The sequence below is a fragment of the Pagrus major genome, chromosome 4 (assembly GCF_040436345.1).
Source record: "Pagrus major chromosome 4, Pma_NU_1.0".
NCBI lineage: Eukaryota > Metazoa > Chordata > Actinopteri > Spariformes > Sparidae > Pagrus > Pagrus major.
This window is the reverse complement of record NC_133218.1, coordinates 25,172,213-25,192,999: the sequence shown is the minus strand read 5'-3', so window position 1 is coordinate 25,192,999 and position 20,787 is coordinate 25,172,213. Positions and strand designations below refer to the sequence as shown.

Below are 20,787 nucleotides of genomic sequence, written 5' to 3'. Positions count from 1 at the left end.
CACTCAGATGTCACCATCCCTGCTGCTCACTGTGATGGTGCTGTAGTGGCATCATGCGATGGCCAAATCCTTTGCCAGATACAGGCAAATCGTTAAGGATGCTGCTTCATTGAGATGATGCATTTCTTTCCTGACAAAACCTTGACCTCATTGACACTGGAGTGGCTTCACTCAAGTCCTTGAGTTGCACAATTATAGCACTGCTAGATGCCTGGATTGATTTTGCAATAGTTGCTTCAATCCAACTTGACTGTGCAAATCTGCCTGTTCCAGTGAGAGATACTGTGATGCACATATTAGAATGTGTAAATGTGATAACAGACGCAGACAAGAAGACCCAAATACATATTTTGCTGCCAAAAAAGTTGCAGTTTATCAACTTGAATAAGGTGAATAAATCACTCTCATAATTAAATTTTTACTTGGAATTGACATTGCATTGTGTGATTCAGCTTAACACTTGGATCTGTATTTTTTGGTTGAACATGTTGGCATATCCTTATAACAGTTGGTTACGTGGCTGCATGCAGGTTTTGACTCTTAGAAACAGCTAATGAGCAGTGTTAGCTCAGTGGATAAGAGGTGTAAAACATGGACGATTTGTTTGTCTCTGTGGAAACATTAGCATCTTTCTTTTCATTTTCTCCTATATTAATCTATCTGCCAGGACTCAGTTTGTGAATATAGATTCTTTTTCACAGTCAAAGTTGCACCTTCACACATCTGCCTGATATGCTAATAAGCAGCTTCACAGAATATTTTAATCAGAATTGATGGAATTTTTTTTCTTCACAAGATTGATTTTTAATTGCATAGGGGATATACGGTGCGATGGTATTCTGCATACTTACATTCATATTATTGATGGTGATTGCTGTAATTAAGCCACTTTATTCGTGTTGCTTTTGGCCTTTTGTATGTTTTGCATCTTTGCTGTTTTAACGCGGATAATGACTTTTGCTTCCTATCAATCACTGCACTTTAGACTCATTAGTAGGCCTGTGACACAAAAAGAAAAAGCACACCTAGTCCGCCGCAGCCCTGTTCAGAACAAATGGGCCTACTTGAAAATATAATAACAACAATAATAGTGTTGCTCTTGTTGTGAGGCTGTGATCACACACGCCTGCTCAGAGGAATAACAAAGCATTAGTAATAAAAGCCTGTAATGCATGAAATTGATTTATTTTGCTTTTATGTGTTTGAACTGATTTTGATTTCCAAGCTAGTCTTTCAAACTTAAATACTGAAATCAGGCAATGTCAGTTAAACATTGTTGAATAACTTGTTTTGCTTCTTTATCAGGAAATACAGATAATTACAGTGGCCTGTTTTCCTCACAATGAGTTACAGTGTGTGTGCGTCAGACAGGAGATTGTGTCACTGCATCGTAAAGGTATATTTTATTCAGCTAATTTAGGCTCCTGGCTTTAGAACTGGCCAACCCAGCAATATGTTCCACTTGATATATCACTTTGTTCTACTTTACTTCTGCATCATAAATATGCATTCTCCTGAAAATCTCAATTGCCACAGCCCAGAGTTGCAAAATGTGAATTTCACTGAGTTTTGTTTAAGTGGGGGTTGTTTTCCAGTTTAAGAAGCTACACTGGGCTTTAAACTATGTCTCTGTTGCACAAATGACATAAGGGGTCAGCACTAAAAATTGATCATAAGAAAAAAATACTACTGGTTGTTTCAGGATGTTGTTTCAGGACGTTCAGAAGAGGATGGAGTAGAGTAGAAAGGCAGACTAGTTACTAATCAAACCATCTACATATCACAGCTCTGTCAGTGGTCAGAGCTGCTTCATCTTCGTCAGAACAGTCTAAACAAATTAAGAGACCTGCTCATCCATGACCTCTGGACATTGTGCTGAAGCTAATCCCCAAGTATGCTGCTGCCACGTGGCCGGTCCCCTGAGCACTGCTGCCTCCATCTCTTCTTCCTGGCTGATTCAGGTCATGGGAGGTGGGGGAGGAAACAGCGACTGAATGGGGGGCTACCATATCTAGTGGTCTCACAGGTGCTTCAGCTGGCTGTAGTTTATCAGAGAAACTTGGATGCTGTTTGCAGTAACAGGACTTTATCCTGTGGCTGGATACTTCTAGGGATACACGATATATAGCTGACTGATAAACTATTGGTATTATTATATTAGGAAATTTATATTAGCCGATGGCTGTTTGCACCTTTAGAGTTTGTTTGCGATCCACCAGTAATCACAGAGAAGAAGAACAAGGAGAAGGAGAAAGAGAAGACAAATATGAAATATTAAAGGTGCACTAAGTAGTTTTGGGTGTGAAATTTTAATCAGAGCAAGATCTTCATTGACTGATTTTTATTATGCCTAAACAAACTAAATAAACAAACTTAAACAACATAACTTCATACCCTTTTACTGTTTATATTTGGCGGACCCTGCGACCGTTCTGTCTTCAAACAGTGTTCTGGGGACTGTATTTTCCTCTGAGAACAGCTTGTTTATTCAGTTATGGAAAAAAGTAATATTTCTGAGTTTATATAATTACCTCGTTAATATTGTAAATATCAAAGTTTGAAGTTCTTCTCCGAAACTACATAGTGCCCCTTCAAATCACTCATCTTTCCTCACCCTCAGCTTAAAAAACTTATTTTTAAAATACAAAAATGTGAAATTATTGGTTATCTTACTGAGATCGGCTGCGAGAAGAAGGTAATTTATCTGTTATCAGTATCGGCTGAAAATAACCCATATCATACATCCTTACTTTGATCTCTGCTAATGTTATCAACTTCATTCATTGTTTCATCAAATAGACACAGCACACCATCCTTTCTGTTCATGAGGATGGGAAGTGTTTCAGATAGCTACTTTCACATTTTTTTTAGTACAATGGTGTTAATCTATTCTTCTAAGTCCACTGCATGGACAGTTATAACTTCAGCTAGTGCTCCTTGCAATTATAATTCGAAAATGTTGTGTATTTCTGCCTGAACCAATTCTGTCCGTCAAATTGTAAATGACAGACAGAAGCTCTCTCGGATTTAGCAAATCCAGACCAATTCCTGGTAGGAGAAGAACATGGTTCGGTCGGTACTTCAAAGAATATAACTATGATTTTATTACATTTTAACTCTATTTTGTGTTCATGCAGAGATAAATGTGAGTGCGTGACAGAAAAGAAAGTGTTTAGACTGAATTATAGACTGAATCAAAGCTAGGACGTTGCATCCATTAGTGCACTGATACAGCGACAAGTGTTGTTTTTACAGGAAGAACTGTTTAAATTGACACATAGTAGATGATTGTCTTATGTAATATCGTCAAATGCGTTGCCAAGTGGTTGCTTTTCAATGTACTGCAGGTTTTGAGAGATTTGGGGAAAACTGCATACATACTGCATAGCAAAGGGATCTAAAATTAGACACATTAATATCTATTGATGAATCTAAGGGCATCATTAGGAATGTGGTTTGAAGGAGGCCACTGTGTTTAATAGCTTAATAGCTGTTCTTTATGTTTCATATGTTGCATTTTACTGGGTTTAATGTTGTGATTTTGTATGGCTGCTACCTTGGCTAGGTTTCTTTTGTTAAAAAGATCTAAATGGGACTTCCTGGCAAAATTAAGGTGAAAAAAACAAGTTTGTATAAACGAAGATGATATTATGGCTGCAGCTTATGGTATGAGGACCTGTAATTTTATATTAACACTCCCTATTGAAGAAGTAGTTTCCTTGTAGATGCTTTGGCAAGAAAATGGCAGTATTTCAATGTTTACAAATGGAGTAAATGTTTATGCACAGTGTTTTGCCTTTTGATTCCTTGCTTATACTGTGTTTTCTAAGTTGAGGCTACACTGTTGATGGAGCACAGGATCCAGAGTGTCTCTGTAGACACCAACTCTTCCTTTTGCCAGGATCCACACTTTTTGGAGTTGCCGTGTTGCTCCTCCTTGAGCCACACTGTGGACTGAGACATTGTTTTCACAAACACAGCCGTCTGCTCAGTGACCATCAATTATTCACATAAGACAGTGTGTGTGTGACAAAACACATGCTGCTAATGAATATTTAACTCTTGCACTTGACCACCAGACCTTTTCTTTTAGGAGTGAAAATGAATTTTACTAAACCTCCTTTAGATATTAGACCGGAAATAAAGAAATTCTCTCTACAAAGGAGATGTTTCATCATCCTGCCATGATAGGGAACGTTGGTGGTAACCGACAACTTAATCCTATTTCCTTTTGCAAGAGCGATGGCTCAGAACTGTATCGCATTATTGTTACAAAAGAAACAGCTTTGCCAGTTAAACCATCTTTCCTGATTTCCTCAGCTCCCTCAGTCTCTGGAGACAGTCTGCACGGATGCAGAACAACTGTCTCCTGCAGGACTGCTCAGATAAGCACAAGTGAATTCTCTTAGATGTGCCTCTGTTCACCTGCGCTTGTGAAAGCAATGTTCAGATCAGTCATTGTGTAACAAAAGATCCAGGCTATGCAGGTTTTTAACTCACAAAAAAATATTTACCTTTTCCCCAGAGTAAACAGAATTTAGTTCCAACGCTTGTGTCTGTGCCCGTAATGTTTGGAAGTCTGACAAAAAGTAATGTACGATGCTGTTAAAGTTATTCATCATTCTCCCCCAGGAGCTCTCATTTGTTTGTTTGTTTGTTTTTCCTGGGGAGTAAAACTGCTGAGTGTGGATATTGTGATGTGTATGATTCATGTGTGTTGTGAGCTGTAAGTTTTATTTTTCCCCTGATGGCTGCTTGGGAGCCTTTCTTTGAGATTTGCACCCTGAATATGACACTGATAGAAGGACTTGTTAACAATCACCTAATCTGTAATTAATCCACTGAAAACAGTTTGGATATAGAAAACTTTATGGCATATTACGCTGTTTTACAGAAGAGCAGAAGTTTTATTTTTGGCTTTGACACAGTGAGGAATCTTTCTGCTACAACACACATATCTACAAAGGTCTATAAAAGTTGTCTAAAAGGTTGTAAGCTATTGTATATTTGTTGAGTAGTTTGGTGTGTTTAGATGGAGCCCTAATTCTATAAAACACAATGATGGAAACCTGAATTAATTTGGTATGACTGAATTGTATTAAAAGCTCATGTAAGGTCTCAGTTGTATTTTTCAGGTTTAATAACAAACTGCTCATGACAGCTTGTGTGGGCAAAGGGAACTTGCACTGTAGCTTATTAGGTCTTAATGTGAAGACTTATACATGTTGCAAACTGTTTAATCATAACTAACTGAGTTGGCTAAGTAATAAATGATTCAGACACTAATGGGAACAGTGACATACAATTATTGTAATTAAAGTTAAGAAGCAGCAAATTAAGTGTTCATCTTGCACCAAACTCTGCAGAACAAAACACTCAGGACGCTGTATGTAGTCTATTATTCGGTGTTAATCCAGTAATGTGCTTAAGTATCATAAAAGGAAACAATTGTTATAATTGTTTTTTCTGTGTTTTTCCAGGTAAATCAGAGAGGGCTTCATTTGTTGGCTACGGAAGGGATCCTGGAGCATCTGGCTGCCAGGTGAGATTCTCATATGATGTCTAGTTCAGTGCGCTCCGAAGGTTTCTATCAAAGCAGTCCTGAATTACCTTCTATATTCACCGATACCAATAATACCAATATTGATAGTACACCCCTCCTTCCACATTAACCTTTTGTTATAAATAAAGAGATGGAAAAACTTAAATTACCCCTGAGTTTTGACTCTCAGGTGAGAAGTGTTGATTAGTCAGGTTTTATACAACTTTTAAATGTTACTAAAATAAGACTTTGCCTCTCTTCCACTAATTTCAAAAAAGGGAATCCATGCCTTTGTTTAATCAAGGTTGGATTACTGTAAATCCCTCTTTTCCCTTCAGTATAACACAGCGGTCAGGCTTCTGCCACGACTGGGAGTCAATTAATTTATATTTTAATTTTAATTTAAGTCTACCTCATTATTGCTTCCTTTCATCTGCTTCCTGTTAATCTAAAAAATATTTGAAATATCACTCTTGCTAAGAGTTTCTAAGGCTTAATAAGGGTAACCCTAGAAACCGAAAGCATCCTGGAACCCTTTGGCACTGTCCTTCAGATATCTGTATGTGTCCATTATTGAAGTTAAAATGACTGCGATTCTGCAGAACAGATGGAGCCGCTCTCATTTTAAAAATTCCTGGTATAAATTTCTGTAGTTCTCGGGAAAAAACATAACGTTTGCAAATGCAGTTTAGTGTGAAAGAAACTTGGCCTCCTCCAACATTGCGCTACGCTAACATATCACACTGGGACACTTTTGATCAGATACAGTGAAGATTTAAGAAAGAAGTCCCTCATTGATAAAAAGCATTTTTAGTGAGAATACCATTTGAGACATTTTGAAGAGGAGTTGAGGAATGTGTGCAGATCTGCAGCTGCAGAGATCTGAGATTAATAGACAGGAAAAATCAATCTCTTTCCACAGAGAATCTGCAAAGAATGTATGGAGGGAACAATCATAACAACATATGAATAACAATAACTACTGGAAGAGTTACACAGAAACAGACGCAGACTTTACAGCTTGCTTTTCAGCCCTATATGCATACTTCCAGCGTGTCTTTTCCCAACTGGTTAATCCAAATAATTGAAAGAGACAATTGATCCCGTGATCTGCTCGCCATGTGGCAACTACTGTACATCATTACCCACAAATTGCCTGACGTGGTGTGTGACTTCTGAGGCTCTGAGGAGATTCCTGATGTTGTTCAGTTCTGCCCGTCAGTGCTCAGGTGCAATTCACATGAGCTGCAGAGGATTTTGTCAACATTTGAATCTGTGTTTCTGAATCTTCGTGTCACATAATAAGGATTTTAGTACAATCTCAGGATGCAAAGGGTTCAACGACTCTGTCTAGTGGCTTGAAATTAATTTGATTTTCTGATTCTTGCATGACTTCCTTGATGAAAATTCCCTCACCAATTGATTATTGGGTAAATCAAATTTAATTGAATTAAACTAATTCAGAGTTGTTCACAAAGATAGACACAAGCATGCAAATTTGCATGAGTCCTTAGTGGTTCGTCCTAGAATAGCTGTGATAATGAAAAGGAGGCCAGAGCCGGTGTAGCTGCAGGGATCAAATATCATTGAACAAAGGAAACAGCAGAAGTGGGTCTGTTGTGTCATCTGAATGCTGTTTTTCGATTACATTTGTGTTACGTTGTCTCTGACAGTTTTTGTGACCTACATTTTCAGTCAGAGAAATAATCTACATTTCTTTTATAGTACCTTTCATACATGATTTTGTTTAGATTTTTTAGACATGGAGTTTATTTATCATTGTTTTGAATTCGTCAGCAGCACGCGTGTTGGATTTGTCAATCAAACATCAAAGCCGTTGTAGGTCTCAGTGATTACTGTGTCAATCCTGAGCCCGTTAAGGGGATTCAAAGGGGGCACGAGAGGCCAGTTTTTCAAGCCAACTACTACACATCGCTCTGAGTTGTACAACCTGACATGATCCCTGCTCTACTGGTCTGCAGCAGATTACTGTAATTAGTCCAAGCTCTTAATTGGCCTCTTAACCCACTTTGTTGGGGTTGTGGCGGTCAAATAGATATTGGTGATAGGATGATGTGGTGAGCTCTCACAGGTCTGTTCTTTGTCATTGAATTAATGTCACAAATTACCTAATGTGTTGTATGTTACTCTAAAAACAATTTGTACATTCATTAAAACAATGTTTATATATAGTCTTTATAATGATTTGGATGTTATGATATTTGCTTACGATTTTGTCTCCTTGAAGACAAAATTGTTAAATGCAGAGTTCATAATATAAATAGAGACAACATGAGAAATGTAGTTGATGTGGATTGAAATTACTAGCTGTCTATAAGATTATTAGTAAACACACATCTGGCAAAGAAAGACTTTAGTTGTATTATCCTTTAGTTTTAAGCTTTTGTGTGTTTGTTTTCTCTTTCAGCCTACTGTAAGGCCCGACATTGGGTTGGCAAGTCCTGGTTCAGTGACTACGTCAGTGAAGTCAGCTGCCCCGTTATACTCCTTCACTGGAGCCAATCCTAGAAGACGTTCTCTACCAGATCCTCTGCCTGTCGGTCAGTGCCATCTCAATGATTTTAACAAAAAAGACAAAAAAAAAATTTATATTCTTGTTTTCTTTTGTAGTTGTGTAGTTCATATTCAATACTAAAAACCACCAGAACACAATCCAACTGAATACACTGTTTGATTCAAGTCTTAAATGTTTTCTTTTTTAGGTTTCTGTCTTGCGCTTAAAAATTACCTGCAATGTTGCTCAAATAAATTGTAGTAAATCTTTGTAATTACATACATTGTCAGGTTACTGTAAAGATGGCACCAATCTGAGCAAACTGTTAAAAGCTTTTCAAAAAAGCTGGCCCTCTTTTGTCCATTGCTTGACCAGACATCATTTTACGACTATCATCACACTCCGGTTTGGGGTGGAGATTACTGGCCATGCTCCCAATCATATTAGACTATAACATTGTAGGTCAGCACAATAACGTCTGTTCAAAGTACACAATGTACATTCAGTAGATAACAACTATATCTGAAGTTGTTCATGTAAAAATCACAATCTAATCACAAATTTTACTATACAGGACAAGACCACAGAGTGGGTGTTGTTTGTCGAGTTTGTTTACTGCAGATTCATAGTTGCCTCTTTTTTTTATTGCCTGTGAATGAAGAGATGTGCTTTCATCTCTCCACAGATCCTCTACAAACAAAAAAGGTTCGCAAGGTCCCTCCTGGGCTGCCTTCATCTGTGAGTGGAAGATCATCTACCTCTCATATAAATAGATTTCACAGTGAGCTTACTTAAGCAGACACACACACACACACACACACACACTACTCACACGCCTTCCCTCTCAGCACTTGCACACAAAGAGCGCTCTTGACATCACTACCACATCACTTGACATCAGCAGCGGGAATTCAGTTGTTTTTTTGGGCCTCGCTCAGCAGTGACATCAGTAGTGCCTGTTCATTCAAAGTTCTGACTGTTAATGTTTGTTGTTTACATGCTTGTTGTTTAATATTAGTATGTAAATGTCCCCATAGGGTCCATCTTTCTGTAATTTTTGTGCGTGTGTGTGTGTGTGTGTGTGTGTGTGTGTGTGTGTGTGTACATGCATGAATTTGCGCGTGTACACATGTGCACCTCGAGGTGATTGATTTTCAGCGCTGCCCTGTCACAGTCTAGCCTCCTCACGGCCTCTCCTGGGAGAAAGAGAGGCTGTCAGAGCGGATCCCCAGCTCTGCTCTTTTGATGTTTAATTAGTCATTACGTAGCCGAACAGGAGGACAGACAGAGATTAATAGCACAGAATATCTGAAATTTCTATTGGTAATGATCCCGGTGGAGCAGAAACCATTAGGATGCAGAGAAGTGTGGAGCTCAGCTTGCATTCGCTTAGACAGGGGGTGTTGGAGTTCATTAATATGCATAAATCAGTAAGTCAGATCTTCATTGTTAAAGCCCTGGTGGATTGGCAAAGGTTTTATTAAGCCTTGCCTTAAATTCCAAGAACTGGTACAAGACAATGATTTTTTCCCTTTCTTTTTAATAAGAAGCAACTGGTTTACCAAAATCCGACCCTTTTCTTTCCTTAAACAATAAAAGGTTTTTCTTTTTTCTCCTTTTTTTTTTTTAGTGAGGGTGTCTGAGACTGGATTTGCCTTTCAGAGCTTTGATAATCGTCACCTCTGCTGCTGTTACTCTGAAATCAAATATGGAACAGGCCGCGGAACATAAAAGGCTGGCATGTGTTTTGTTTCTGGATTTGTGTTTGAAAAGAAGTTTGTCAGAGCGTGAGGGAGAGAAGCAGTCTCTGGCAGCAGCAGCAGCAGGAACGTGCGCTGCCTTCCTCTTAAGTAAGTGATATATTTGAGGTCTTGTCAGACGGAGGGAGGGAGGCAAAGAATGGTTGCCTCGCGGGTTACATCTCTTTGTTGTGTAAATGGACGCTGGGCTTTTATTTGTCAGTACTTAACACATGGGCGCAGGTGCGGTTCTGTGACTCATAAGAGTACAATCAAGCTGTACAATGCTAGATGGGGAAAAACAGTGACAGAGCATGGTATAAAATACAGCTTCTTCTTGTCACTCAGCGCTGCTCAGGAGATAAAGCCTGGAGCTCGGAGGAATTATCCCAGTTAGTCTTTGATCCCATTTGAAAGAATAAAGATGGGAGTGTTGAAAAAAGGGCTGTAGGTCTCTACTAACCTGCTGACAGAGAAAGGAAAACATAAAGCCAGTTTTTTGATAGGTGGTATATGTGGGAGATGGTTGAGTGGGAGGTTGTCTGGCAGCTTTTAGGAGGTGTTGGTATTGGACTAATAGGAAGCATAGGTGAGGTATGGTGGCATTAACTATCAGATGGTGTAAAGAGCTACTTGTGGCCCTTAAAAACGTGTAAAGTGACTGTTGCAGAGGGTGATCAGCCAGGCCCCGTGCTTGTGTCTCTGGCGCCAACACTGGCAGTAGTGAGGGTGGTGTAGAAGTGTCGAAGGGAAGGCGCACCTGGAGTCAGAGCTACTTTGCCAGAGGCAGCTGTGTGAAGAGCCTGCAGCGTACCTGTAAAGCATGAATGCAGCTGCAGATGCTGCTGAAAGCTTTTGCTTGTGTAAGCAAGCATGAGAGCCTCACCAGAGACCTGAATAGCTGCTTGATTTAAAAAAAAAAAAAAAAATTCAACACAACGCTTCCTATCATTATGTCTACTGCTGGGAATTTTTTTTATTTATTTGATTCTCAAATCCCCTTTTTCCTCCGAGCTTGTATTCCTCGCTCCTCAGTCTAAAAATAAATGTTTTAAATCACATGGGCAATGTAAGTTGCAAGTCCAAGCATGCTGTGTGTGTGTGTGTGTGTGTGTGTGTGTGTGTGTGTGTGTGTGTGTGTGTGTGTGTGTGTACACTACATGATGGAGCTGAATCAAAATATTTACAGGAGCACATCCTCTGTGCATTTAGGTTTTGACACTGCACTGCACCAGGATGTGAAGGCTATCTGGACGGGCCAGCTGGTGATTGCAAACATTTAAATGTTTCTAGTGCTTTTTCATCTTATATACAGAAACCCTCCCTCTGCCACACACATACCTTCCTCTGTGGTCTGCTGGATGTGTGGTTGCAGACATGAGATACTGCAGATGTGGTTGCAATTGTGTGATGCATGTGTGATACCAATTTCAAGGTATACTGTGATATAAAAATTGACAATTATCATACAGTGTACATTTGCTTATCAAGGGAATTTAATTCTACCATTTAAGTGTTATTTAAAAAAGAATGTTTCAAACTTAAATCAAGTCTTATATCTGTTAGGACACAATAATTAGTAAAATAAATTATAATAAGCTATTGTTTAACCAACAAAACCTTCTGTTTTCATTCTGTTACGGGACATTGTAACTGAAAATAATAATTATAATAAGGCCATTTTTCACCATGTCCGGCAACAGGATGATCAGTGTCCGATTATGTACCAGTCATATTTACACATATGCTGCCCAGCCCCCAACAGGAACGCTAGCCCCAACTGAAAGACATAAACTAAATATTTGTTTTATTTACTCAAAATATGTGCACTTTCAGAATTAGGTCAGTGTGAGAGTCTTTACTGCATTTTGCCATCATTTACGGTTGCGCCTCTGACGCCTTTCTCCTCTATCCACTGCTGCCTGTCTTTTTGTTTCACTGTGGGAGCAAAGCAGAGACAAGGATATTGCTCAAGTTGACGACAGGATGTGCTGTGATTATTTGCACCTGATTTCTTTTGGAAATATAAAAACATCGTAGCCGAAGATTATGAATAGCAGTTTTACTTTGAGGATAATGATCCACTGTCTAAACCAGAGCAGTGAACATTTTTTTATTCCACTCACATGTCAATTGCAGCACATTACAGACAGACTCCATTTTTACCTTTCAAAATAAGAGTCCCAGTTATACCAGTATACACTCCAAAAGAGGGAGCTAAAATACAATTGGACATTAAAATAGCTTACAATGTGTTATTTTTATTATTTCTTTTATAGTCAGTGTTTTATTACGAATATACAATTGAATTTTCAATTTTTCAAAAAGATACTAAAATGTTTGTGCATGATGTTGATTATAGTTCTTGAGTTCTTACAAAGAAAAATATGCCGATTCAGGCTCTGAATCAGCAGGTCAGACTTTAACAGAAAATTGTGATTGTTGCATCTCTAGTGTAATAACATGATACTGTGATACTTTTGGTTATGTTATTGAATGGGAAATCTCATACTGTTGCAGCCCTCATGATGCATATGCGGTACAATTTCTTATTTTCCCTTTGGATTTAGGATTGTTAAACCCATTTTGTTTTTCAGCTTCATGCAGGAGAGAAACTTACATATCTATATCTAATATTTTACCACCTTGCGTGATAGATAAACAAGTGCTCAAGCGTGAAAGCTTTCCCTATTTATTTTTGTTACAGTAGGCACATTGGCTATAATTGGCTCCCCGCATTATTTGACTGTATAAACTGAGAGCGAAGGACAGAGCATGTTGTCATTGGACAGACAGGCGGCCACGCTGAGGGATGCTGATGGGCAGCTGCGTGGGCACCTGTCTGACAGGAGGACTGAAGACGCAGAGGGAGAGAGGGTTTTGTGGCTTGTGGGGGGAAAGTTGCATCTTGCAGGATATTTATGGGAAGCTGCAAGGGCATAGCATGTGTGTGTTTGTGTGTGTGCGTGTGTGTGTGTGCGTGTGTGTGTGTGTGTGTGTTTATGTGCGTGTGTGTGTGTAAATAGTGTTTTTTTTTTTCCCCTACAAACCCTTGTCAGAGGCACAGCGGCTTGATGTGACACTTCCTCCCTGGCTTTGGTGACGATGTGGCTGCAGGATGAGAGAAAGAAAGTGGTGGGCTGAGATTCAGTTCCCCTCGGGGACTTTTGCAAGCGAGAACTCTGAGTGTGGATGACAAAATAGATTGACATTTGCTTTTGACAGATCACTCAGACACCCTTGTTTCTGAGAGATTTGTACTGTGCGAGCTGTAAGAAAGGAAGTCTGCTCTAGGCTCTGAATCCTAAGACCTAGAAATGTTCCTTGCAGTGCTGTCTGGTACATGACATTCAAAAGATATGTTTTCTCTGTCTCTTTACCCATCTGTCTTTAACAGCTCAAAGACAAGAGGTGGTAATATTGTACTACAGCAGTAACCTAATGTTCCTGTTGGTGAGAAAGCAGCTCCTTTTTTCTTTCTTTCTCTGAACCACAGCAGGGCAGGAAATGCAGTAGTAAAACAGCTTGGTGAATAGACTGTGGATGAAATGCATCCGTAAAGTCTAATGTAAACAGTCAGGATCTCCCCAGGCTTTTGTAAGTCCCTCCACGAAATTAGATTTTAGGTCCACCCGGCAGAATGGTATAAAGCTGCACGTTTGATATTTTTTGCCTTTTGTTATTCTGATGTTGTTTAAACACAAACGCATGCATTTAGTTTTGACACTGGGAGGGTTAAAAAATAGAAATAAATGTAGATACATACATTTTCCATTGCATCCTGAATCCTGATGATGTTGCAAGCATTATGAAGCGAGGCAGGGCAGGAGTGGGATACATTAAGTCCATTGTATGGCCAATATAGTTTTGTGCCAGTAAAGAGGGCAGACTGTTTTGAAACAGCTGCAGGTCTTTGGATAAGTTGACAGAATGACCACTCACATTCTTTTATACTGCAGTTACTCTGGTTACATATCATTTTAAGTGCCTTGAAACTCAACTATGATTTTATACTAATGGTTTGTTGGTAATGTAAGAAATTACACCGTGTGTCAGTAGTGCTAAACATGTTTTTCTTTTGCATGCATTTCTGCATGTCCTAAAATTACTACAGCACAGCACAGTAAGAAGCAGTGTGCATCAATTTTAGATTTACATTTATATTTATTCATTCTATAAATATTTACACCTGATGTGGATTTTTTTTAGATTAATGAATTTATTAAAATTTTAAGCAAAGAGGCATTTTCCATAAATTTAAACTGCTAATTTTTTTTAAAGGAAATTATGCACAATTTTAATCAGTCAACCTTCATTTAATCAGGTAAGTCCCATTGAAATCAAGATCTCATTTTCAAGAGAGACCAGAGAAGCTAATGTATAAAAAATTATACAATTTAGGAAGCACAATGTCATAATTAAAAATGATACCAATAGTTACGTGATAGTCAATAATTAATCGTGATAAATAAAACACTACAATAGTTGCACAATAGATATATAACCAATATAAGTGCAGATGACTTGACTTCCCTGTAACCTAGATTTTAGATTTAAATATGAGGAGATATATATTATTGTGTTGACCCGTACTCAGGTCTTAATGTTACTTTAAACTACTACCCTACAAGGCCAATATTATTAATATTATATACTCTATATGTAGTAAAAATTTAAAATCTGAATTCCAAACCAGCAAAAAAATAATGATTCTAACTGTCATCTGAGGTTTGTGTTACTTTCATCTTTGTAAAACTGATGCATGAGACAGGTGTGTGTGTGTATGTGTGTGGGCAGGAAGGTCCCAGTTAGTGTTAACAAGCTTTCGCACGGTTGAGTACTCGTACATGATGGGTGTCATACAGAGTCTCGTAAGTCATTTATTTTTTTCATTCAGTGAAACTTTATATTCTGTAATGCTGCTGTAAATGATTTGGATTTTATTTGTACATTTTATTTTTAAGTGTTCTGTGTGGATTAGTTTTAAGAATGATTGGGACTTCAGTTTGTATTACAAATTGTATAACGTGTATTTTACGTTAGTGCTCCAAAATGTTCGTGTATGGACAGTATTTCAAGCTCTGCCCTGACCCCAGTTAGTGAGCTCCCCAGAGATGACCTCATCAGATGGCTGATTAGATAGACACCCTCGGTTTGACGGGGATGATGCTGAACAGTCACAGTCACCTCTGGGACCCTGGGCCTTGTGTTTATCTTTGTTTGGGTTGCTGAAATTTACCACTGACATTAAAGGCTGCAGATAATGGAACAGGCAAACAAGCCAGAGGCCTGACCTCTTTCATCTGCGAGGAGAACAAGGAGTTAAAAGGACAAAAGAGAACAAAAATAATGCACAGATTAAAGTCATTACTCACATTCTGGCCTGTTGTAAATTATTCATGTAGGGCTTGCGTGAGTGTACAGCATTAATGCAAACCTTGATTTTTAGATTGCTGGCAGGCTCAAGAAGGCAGCCTGTCAACAATCACTAAGGTAGTGTTTGTTATTTGGAGACCATCTAAACCAGGCTGCTGCAACCTGGAAAGTACATCACCGAACCACATGAAGGTCATGTTGTCGCTGAGGCTCTTGACTGTACGTGTACATTGATATTTTTGCTTTACTGCTCTTTTAGTTTATTGTGAGTTGTGACAAGGATGAAACAGCTTGTTGTCATGTTTTTTAACTGACATACGCTGAAAGTTTGCTCAAAAAGTAGGTACATGACTGAATCATATTCATTTAAATATGGTGATATCTTGCTATTCTTTCCTTGAGTCAACCTGGTTTCAGTTGTGTCATTTCTAGTTTCTGAATGATCTATTTCAAATCAGCTGAAACTAAGTTAAAAAAGAAATACATCCACACTTTCCCACCACTAAAGTCTCTCTTTCTTCATCTCACTCCTTCACATCTCTCTCATGACTTCTGATGGTCATTGTCTCATTAATTCCACAACGTGAAACAGTACAAATCTGTTTGTTTGATGACGAGAATGTAAACAAAGTGAAGTGTTTGTCAGGAAAAATAATGCTTTCAGGTTTCAGGGTTTTTAGTTTTTCCAGTAAGTTGCTTAATACAGATGTCCAACAAATGTGGTGCGTCAGGTTTTTTTCTGCTAGTAGATAAAATGGATATATTTAGCAGCTTTGCGAAATACATTTACTGCTGTCAGCCATTGAGTACCGGTTTAAATAGCTGTTGTTTGAAGGCAGCTGTGCTCAGTTATTGATCTGTGTATAGCCTTTTTTCAGAATTGTAAGCATGATTGAAAACACAGACGCATGCAACACATAGAACAAAGCAGAATTATAATGGGCAGGAATGGTTAAACATTGCGCCCTAATGATTTCCACCGTCTGTACTGTAATTTGATTTATATTACATTTTTGTCCACAACATTGAAATCTTGTTCCAATGTCAGTCCATTGTGTTTTATAAACCAGTTTGCAAAGTATCAAGTATTTTTGTCACGAAAACCACAGAACAAATAAAGAATATTCATAAAAACCAAACACATGCACGTAGGAAAACTGTGTTTGTTGTTTAACATGACATCTAAAGAATAAAGTTTTGGCTGAATGCTTACCATAAAACCATTTACTGCGAATAAAGAGCATGGTAATCGGTTTCTTACATTCTGTTTTAAGCCTATTATTAATCTTTACATATGATTTCAAACATAGGCTCGACAGCCCAGAATATTATTTTTTTCTGCTTGATATTTTTACTCTGTGGTTGGATAAACTAATGGCCTCCGTCTGTTTAATGAGAGCTGTGGAATTTTAACAAAGATGATGTTGTGTAACAGCTGTAGATGGCAGCCAGTCAAGTTCATTTAAATTTCAGATTTAATAAAGTTCATGATGTCTCCTCACGCAGCATTCTCTTTGAGTGGCTTCTTATATGAGGAAGTGTCTCTAATCGAGACCTTTTTTTAAAAAGTTTATAAAAGTGACAGCTGTAGGTAGTAGCACATTCTGTTCTGAGAGCTGCAGGTGTAGCTGCTGAAGAGCATCATCTATATGGACACAGAAAGGGAACGAGAATCTCATCTCGACATCTTTATTTCTGCTCTGTGTGAGACAACGTGTGACACAAGAATTTGTTTTGTGATTGAAGATTTGACTACAGTTCTTATTCCTAATGACAATGTTCATGTAACATGTGTGCTGTACTGTTGGCCTGTTGTAATGCATGGGGGCTCAACAGTGTTGCCCCAAAGATTTGCTTACTCTCTTGCAAACCAAAGACACCGCTCCTGTACCTCATTAGTTAAGACGACAACCATGAACTGCCACGTCCCCAGTTTGAGTCTGGCTTGGGAGCTTTGTAGCATCTCTGTCACCTGTTTCCTCTCATCTCTACCGTCTGAAGCTAAGGCGGAAAAATGCTTTTGGGGGGAAAAACAAGGCCAGTTTGCTCCGTTCACCTATCACAACTCATGCACATTTGTTGGTATTAAGTTTTTTGTTATTAACTTATTAACTTATTAACTTTTTGTTATTAATTTGTATAATACTGTATCTTGTTAGGTACTTTTGAACATTATTGTAGATAAGTGCTTTGTAATGAGGAATTTATCTTTTCTGGATAGACTCACAGTTATTCAGGCTGACAGTAATCTAAGAGTTTAACAGTACTTAACAGTCTGATTCAATACATGATACTGGGCCCAAAGGGCGATGTACTCACATTTCTTTTTGACAAAATCGAAAACAAACTGTAACACGTGTCCTTGTGGGATCCTCTGTAGGTTTAAAGTGTGCAATAACTGATGTCAAGGGTCTATCATTATCAGACTAGTATTAGAATAGCATTAGAGGTTTATTTAAAGTGGAAGCAGACAAACAGGCAAACCAGGTATTAAATTGCATCCTATGTGGTGCTAAGGTCTTAAAAAGTCTGAATGAATCTTAATATCAGTCCATTCATGACACAGCCAGGAGTTATGGGCGGGTGGGGGTCTGAATCCCCCGTGTACCCCTCACTCTCCAAGTCAGCCCTCTCTAATTAGAACCAGAGCTTCTTACAGGAAACAATCTTCCTGTCTGATGACATCATTGCTAAATCCATGGGGGTGAGATGAGGGTGACCTCAGCCTGTGGATTTGCTGTGTGTTTCAACACCCAAACAAATCCCAAGAAAAGCACCTTGTGATGACTTGAGTGTCTGTAGAGACACCCCTCGTCATCCTCCGGGCACAATTTTAAATTGCTGTCAACACTGTGCAAATATACTGTATGTATATGAATAGATAGAGGAGAGTCATCGTTCCAGAAATATAAGATTTTTATATGTTTTCCGTTTGTCTGATATCTCAGGAATGCATGGGGGAATTTCTTCAAATTTGGCACAAATGCCCACTTGGACTCAAAGCTGAACCTAATTATATTTCTGTGGTCAAGGTCTTTGTGACCTCATTAAACACCTTTTTGGCCATTTATTCATTTAATAATTATGACAAAATTTTATACAAATGTCTAATAGGATAAAATGATGACATTTTATATCCAAAAGGTCAACTTCACTGTGACGTCATAATGTTGTGCGAAACATTTTCTGTCCTTTATTCAACACCATACCTCGGGAACAGCAACAGTAATAGTTTCAGCCTGTATTTGTTTTTCACTCGCATTAAAAGAAATGCTTAATTAGCTTTGAGCATTTCCTGTTTGCAGTGCACATACAGATTTATAGACAACTATCACTGGATTATTTTGATACTGAAGTAAACATAAAAAAGTTATTAGAGCTGTCTTTTTTTCCTCTGAATGTTTATTTGTGATAATATCATTCACACCAAATCTAAAAATGTGTGAATCATGTCTGTGTGTTCAGATTTGAGTGAGTTATGACTCTGGGATTGAGTATGAGTGGTAATTGGGCACTAAGGGTTTTAAAGTACCTTAACTGCCTCCATGAGCTGTGTGTCACAGCCACTTCTCCTGCTCCAACTGCCGACCAGTGGGCCAAACTATAATAACTTACTTTCTGTTTTGTTTTTTACTACACCGACATGCACCTGTCTCTTGCCTCACACCCCCCTTCAACTCTCACAGTTTGAAGTGCTACATCAAATCTGTGACCTGTGTTATAATCAGGGATTCATTAAGTTAAATTAATTAAACCTCTCCACTATACTTGAAATGCATAGACATTCCTACTGTGTCTCCTGCAGAGTCAGTATATAAAGGAAAGGGCTGGCAGACACTGCTCTGAGTCAGCTACCGCTGGAGTTATACATGTGCACGATTTCCCAAATTAATGCCCATTTCTCCCCTGCTTTAATGTGTTTTCCTCTCAACAGCGTGCAGTGTGTCTGGACTTGTTTTAGACCCCTTCAAACACTTCTATCATTACCATTTTCCTTAAAGCATCGACTTGAAACGGCGCCAGATAGAAAGCGCTAACCGCATGTAGAGCCAGTGTTTTGGACGAGTTTAAAAGAGTCCTAGAGAAGAAAGGGGGATAAATAATAACAGTACTAAAAGGAAAAGCATAATAAAGGCCTAGTTTTCTTAGGGAAGTGGAAGCTTTCATCTTTTTCTATAACAATAATGTTCTCAATGAGTCTGCAGGCCTGTGTTTAGTCCAGGAAGCTTCGAGTGGTAGACATGAAAGGCTTCACTCAGACTGCTCAGGCCAGGCTCTCACTGGAATATGGTATCTATCCTCTTCTACCTCTCCTTTCTTCTCCTCTCCTTTGCTCTCCCCTCCTCCCACATGATAAAGGTAATGGGGAGCTGTGTGGCTCGCAGTGACAGTAAACCATGGTAAAATGGCTGTCGATGTTTTGCCCCCCAGTGCCCCCCTCCTCCCTCCCGTCTGAGGCCCCCAGGGTTTAGGAAATGGAGCATTATTTTCATGTTTCCGACGTCACGAGCCAGCCCCCTTTGCAGCTGTTGCATGCTTTACAACTCTTGTGTTTACAGCCACTTCTCAGCTAAAGGTCTCACCCTGCCAGCACCGAAACTCTCATAGTTCACATTTCATAAATCCACTGTTTTCTCCCCCCCCTCTCATTATCTAGATTTGGATTCATGGATTTTTTTTGTTATTATGTTTTGAGCCTTCACTTTCTCTCACTAATGACTCCTAATTGGTGTGTGAGCCATGTGTGGGAACAGGTAAAATGTGTTGCCAGATGGTTGTGTTCTCACAAAAGCCATATTTTTACCTCGCTGCCTGTAGACTCATTTAATCATCACAAAAACAAAAAGATTAGACACTTGGGATTAAAATGCGTGGAAGAGAACAGGCTCACTTATTTATGCTTGCCTTTTAATTACACATATTAATGAAATCCTGCTTAGAATGAAATTATTTTAGTTCCAGTTTGTCAGGGTTCTCTTGCAGAAAATCAGCTTTTTTTATGCCTGGAATTAAATATTTTTTTCTCTCTCTCTTTCTAAATCCGCTCACACATTTGTTTTCCGTCCCTCCCACTTCCCTTTATCTTTTTTATACCCACCTCCCCGTCGCCTCCCTTCCCCCTCGCCCTTTTCCTCTTTGCCTCAGCACTTAGAGGCTTAAGAGAGGGATGTATCACATGAGCCACTCCCATCTGACAGCCACCCCTTCCCACAGTGTGGAATGGTACGATCCTGCTTTGCATAAGTTTCCTCTGAGTGGGTCGTGTGTGGAGGCCAGTACTGGAAGAATTATTAGTCCCTTTTGAGCGGTTTGGATGTATGTGTAGAGAGAAGGCTAGTGTGCTGCTATAGTCTACCATTATCTCTTAAACTGTTAGAGCTATAATGTATTGCGCCTACCCTGTCCCTGGAATGGGCAGTAACTCTTTAATGTATTACTACAACGGGAAATCGGTGAGTAGTCTCTTTGGGAATGTGTGTGTGTATTAGACAGAGAAGAGCAGCAAGAAATATGTGTGTGTGTGTTGCTGTCGGTCTCAGTCTGCTGTCCATTTGTGTGTCCTTGTGTCCATAATGTTTAAACTTCATTAATTTTAAGATAAAAACAATGTGTTC

General features: G+C 38.9%; 1 protein-coding gene across 2 annotated transcripts in view; it reads left to right on the top strand.

Annotated features, from left to right (window-relative positions):
• Positions 1–20,787, top strand: part of tcf12 (transcription factor 12) — an 81,402-nt gene that overhangs the window by 36,133 nt on the left and 24,482 nt on the right. The window contains exons 6-8 of one of the 2 annotated variants that reach the window (XM_073465105.1): positions 5,481–5,542; positions 7,971–8,103; positions 8,743–8,795. In XM_073465105.1, coding sequence (XP_073321206.1) covers positions 5,481–5,542; positions 7,971–8,103; positions 8,743–8,795 — 248 coding nt within the window. Of the gene's footprint in view, positions 1–5,480; positions 5,543–7,970; positions 8,104–8,742; positions 8,796–20,468; positions 20,626–20,787 lie in introns of those variants that run through there. The other variant, XM_073465106.1, reaches the window with a different exon arrangement.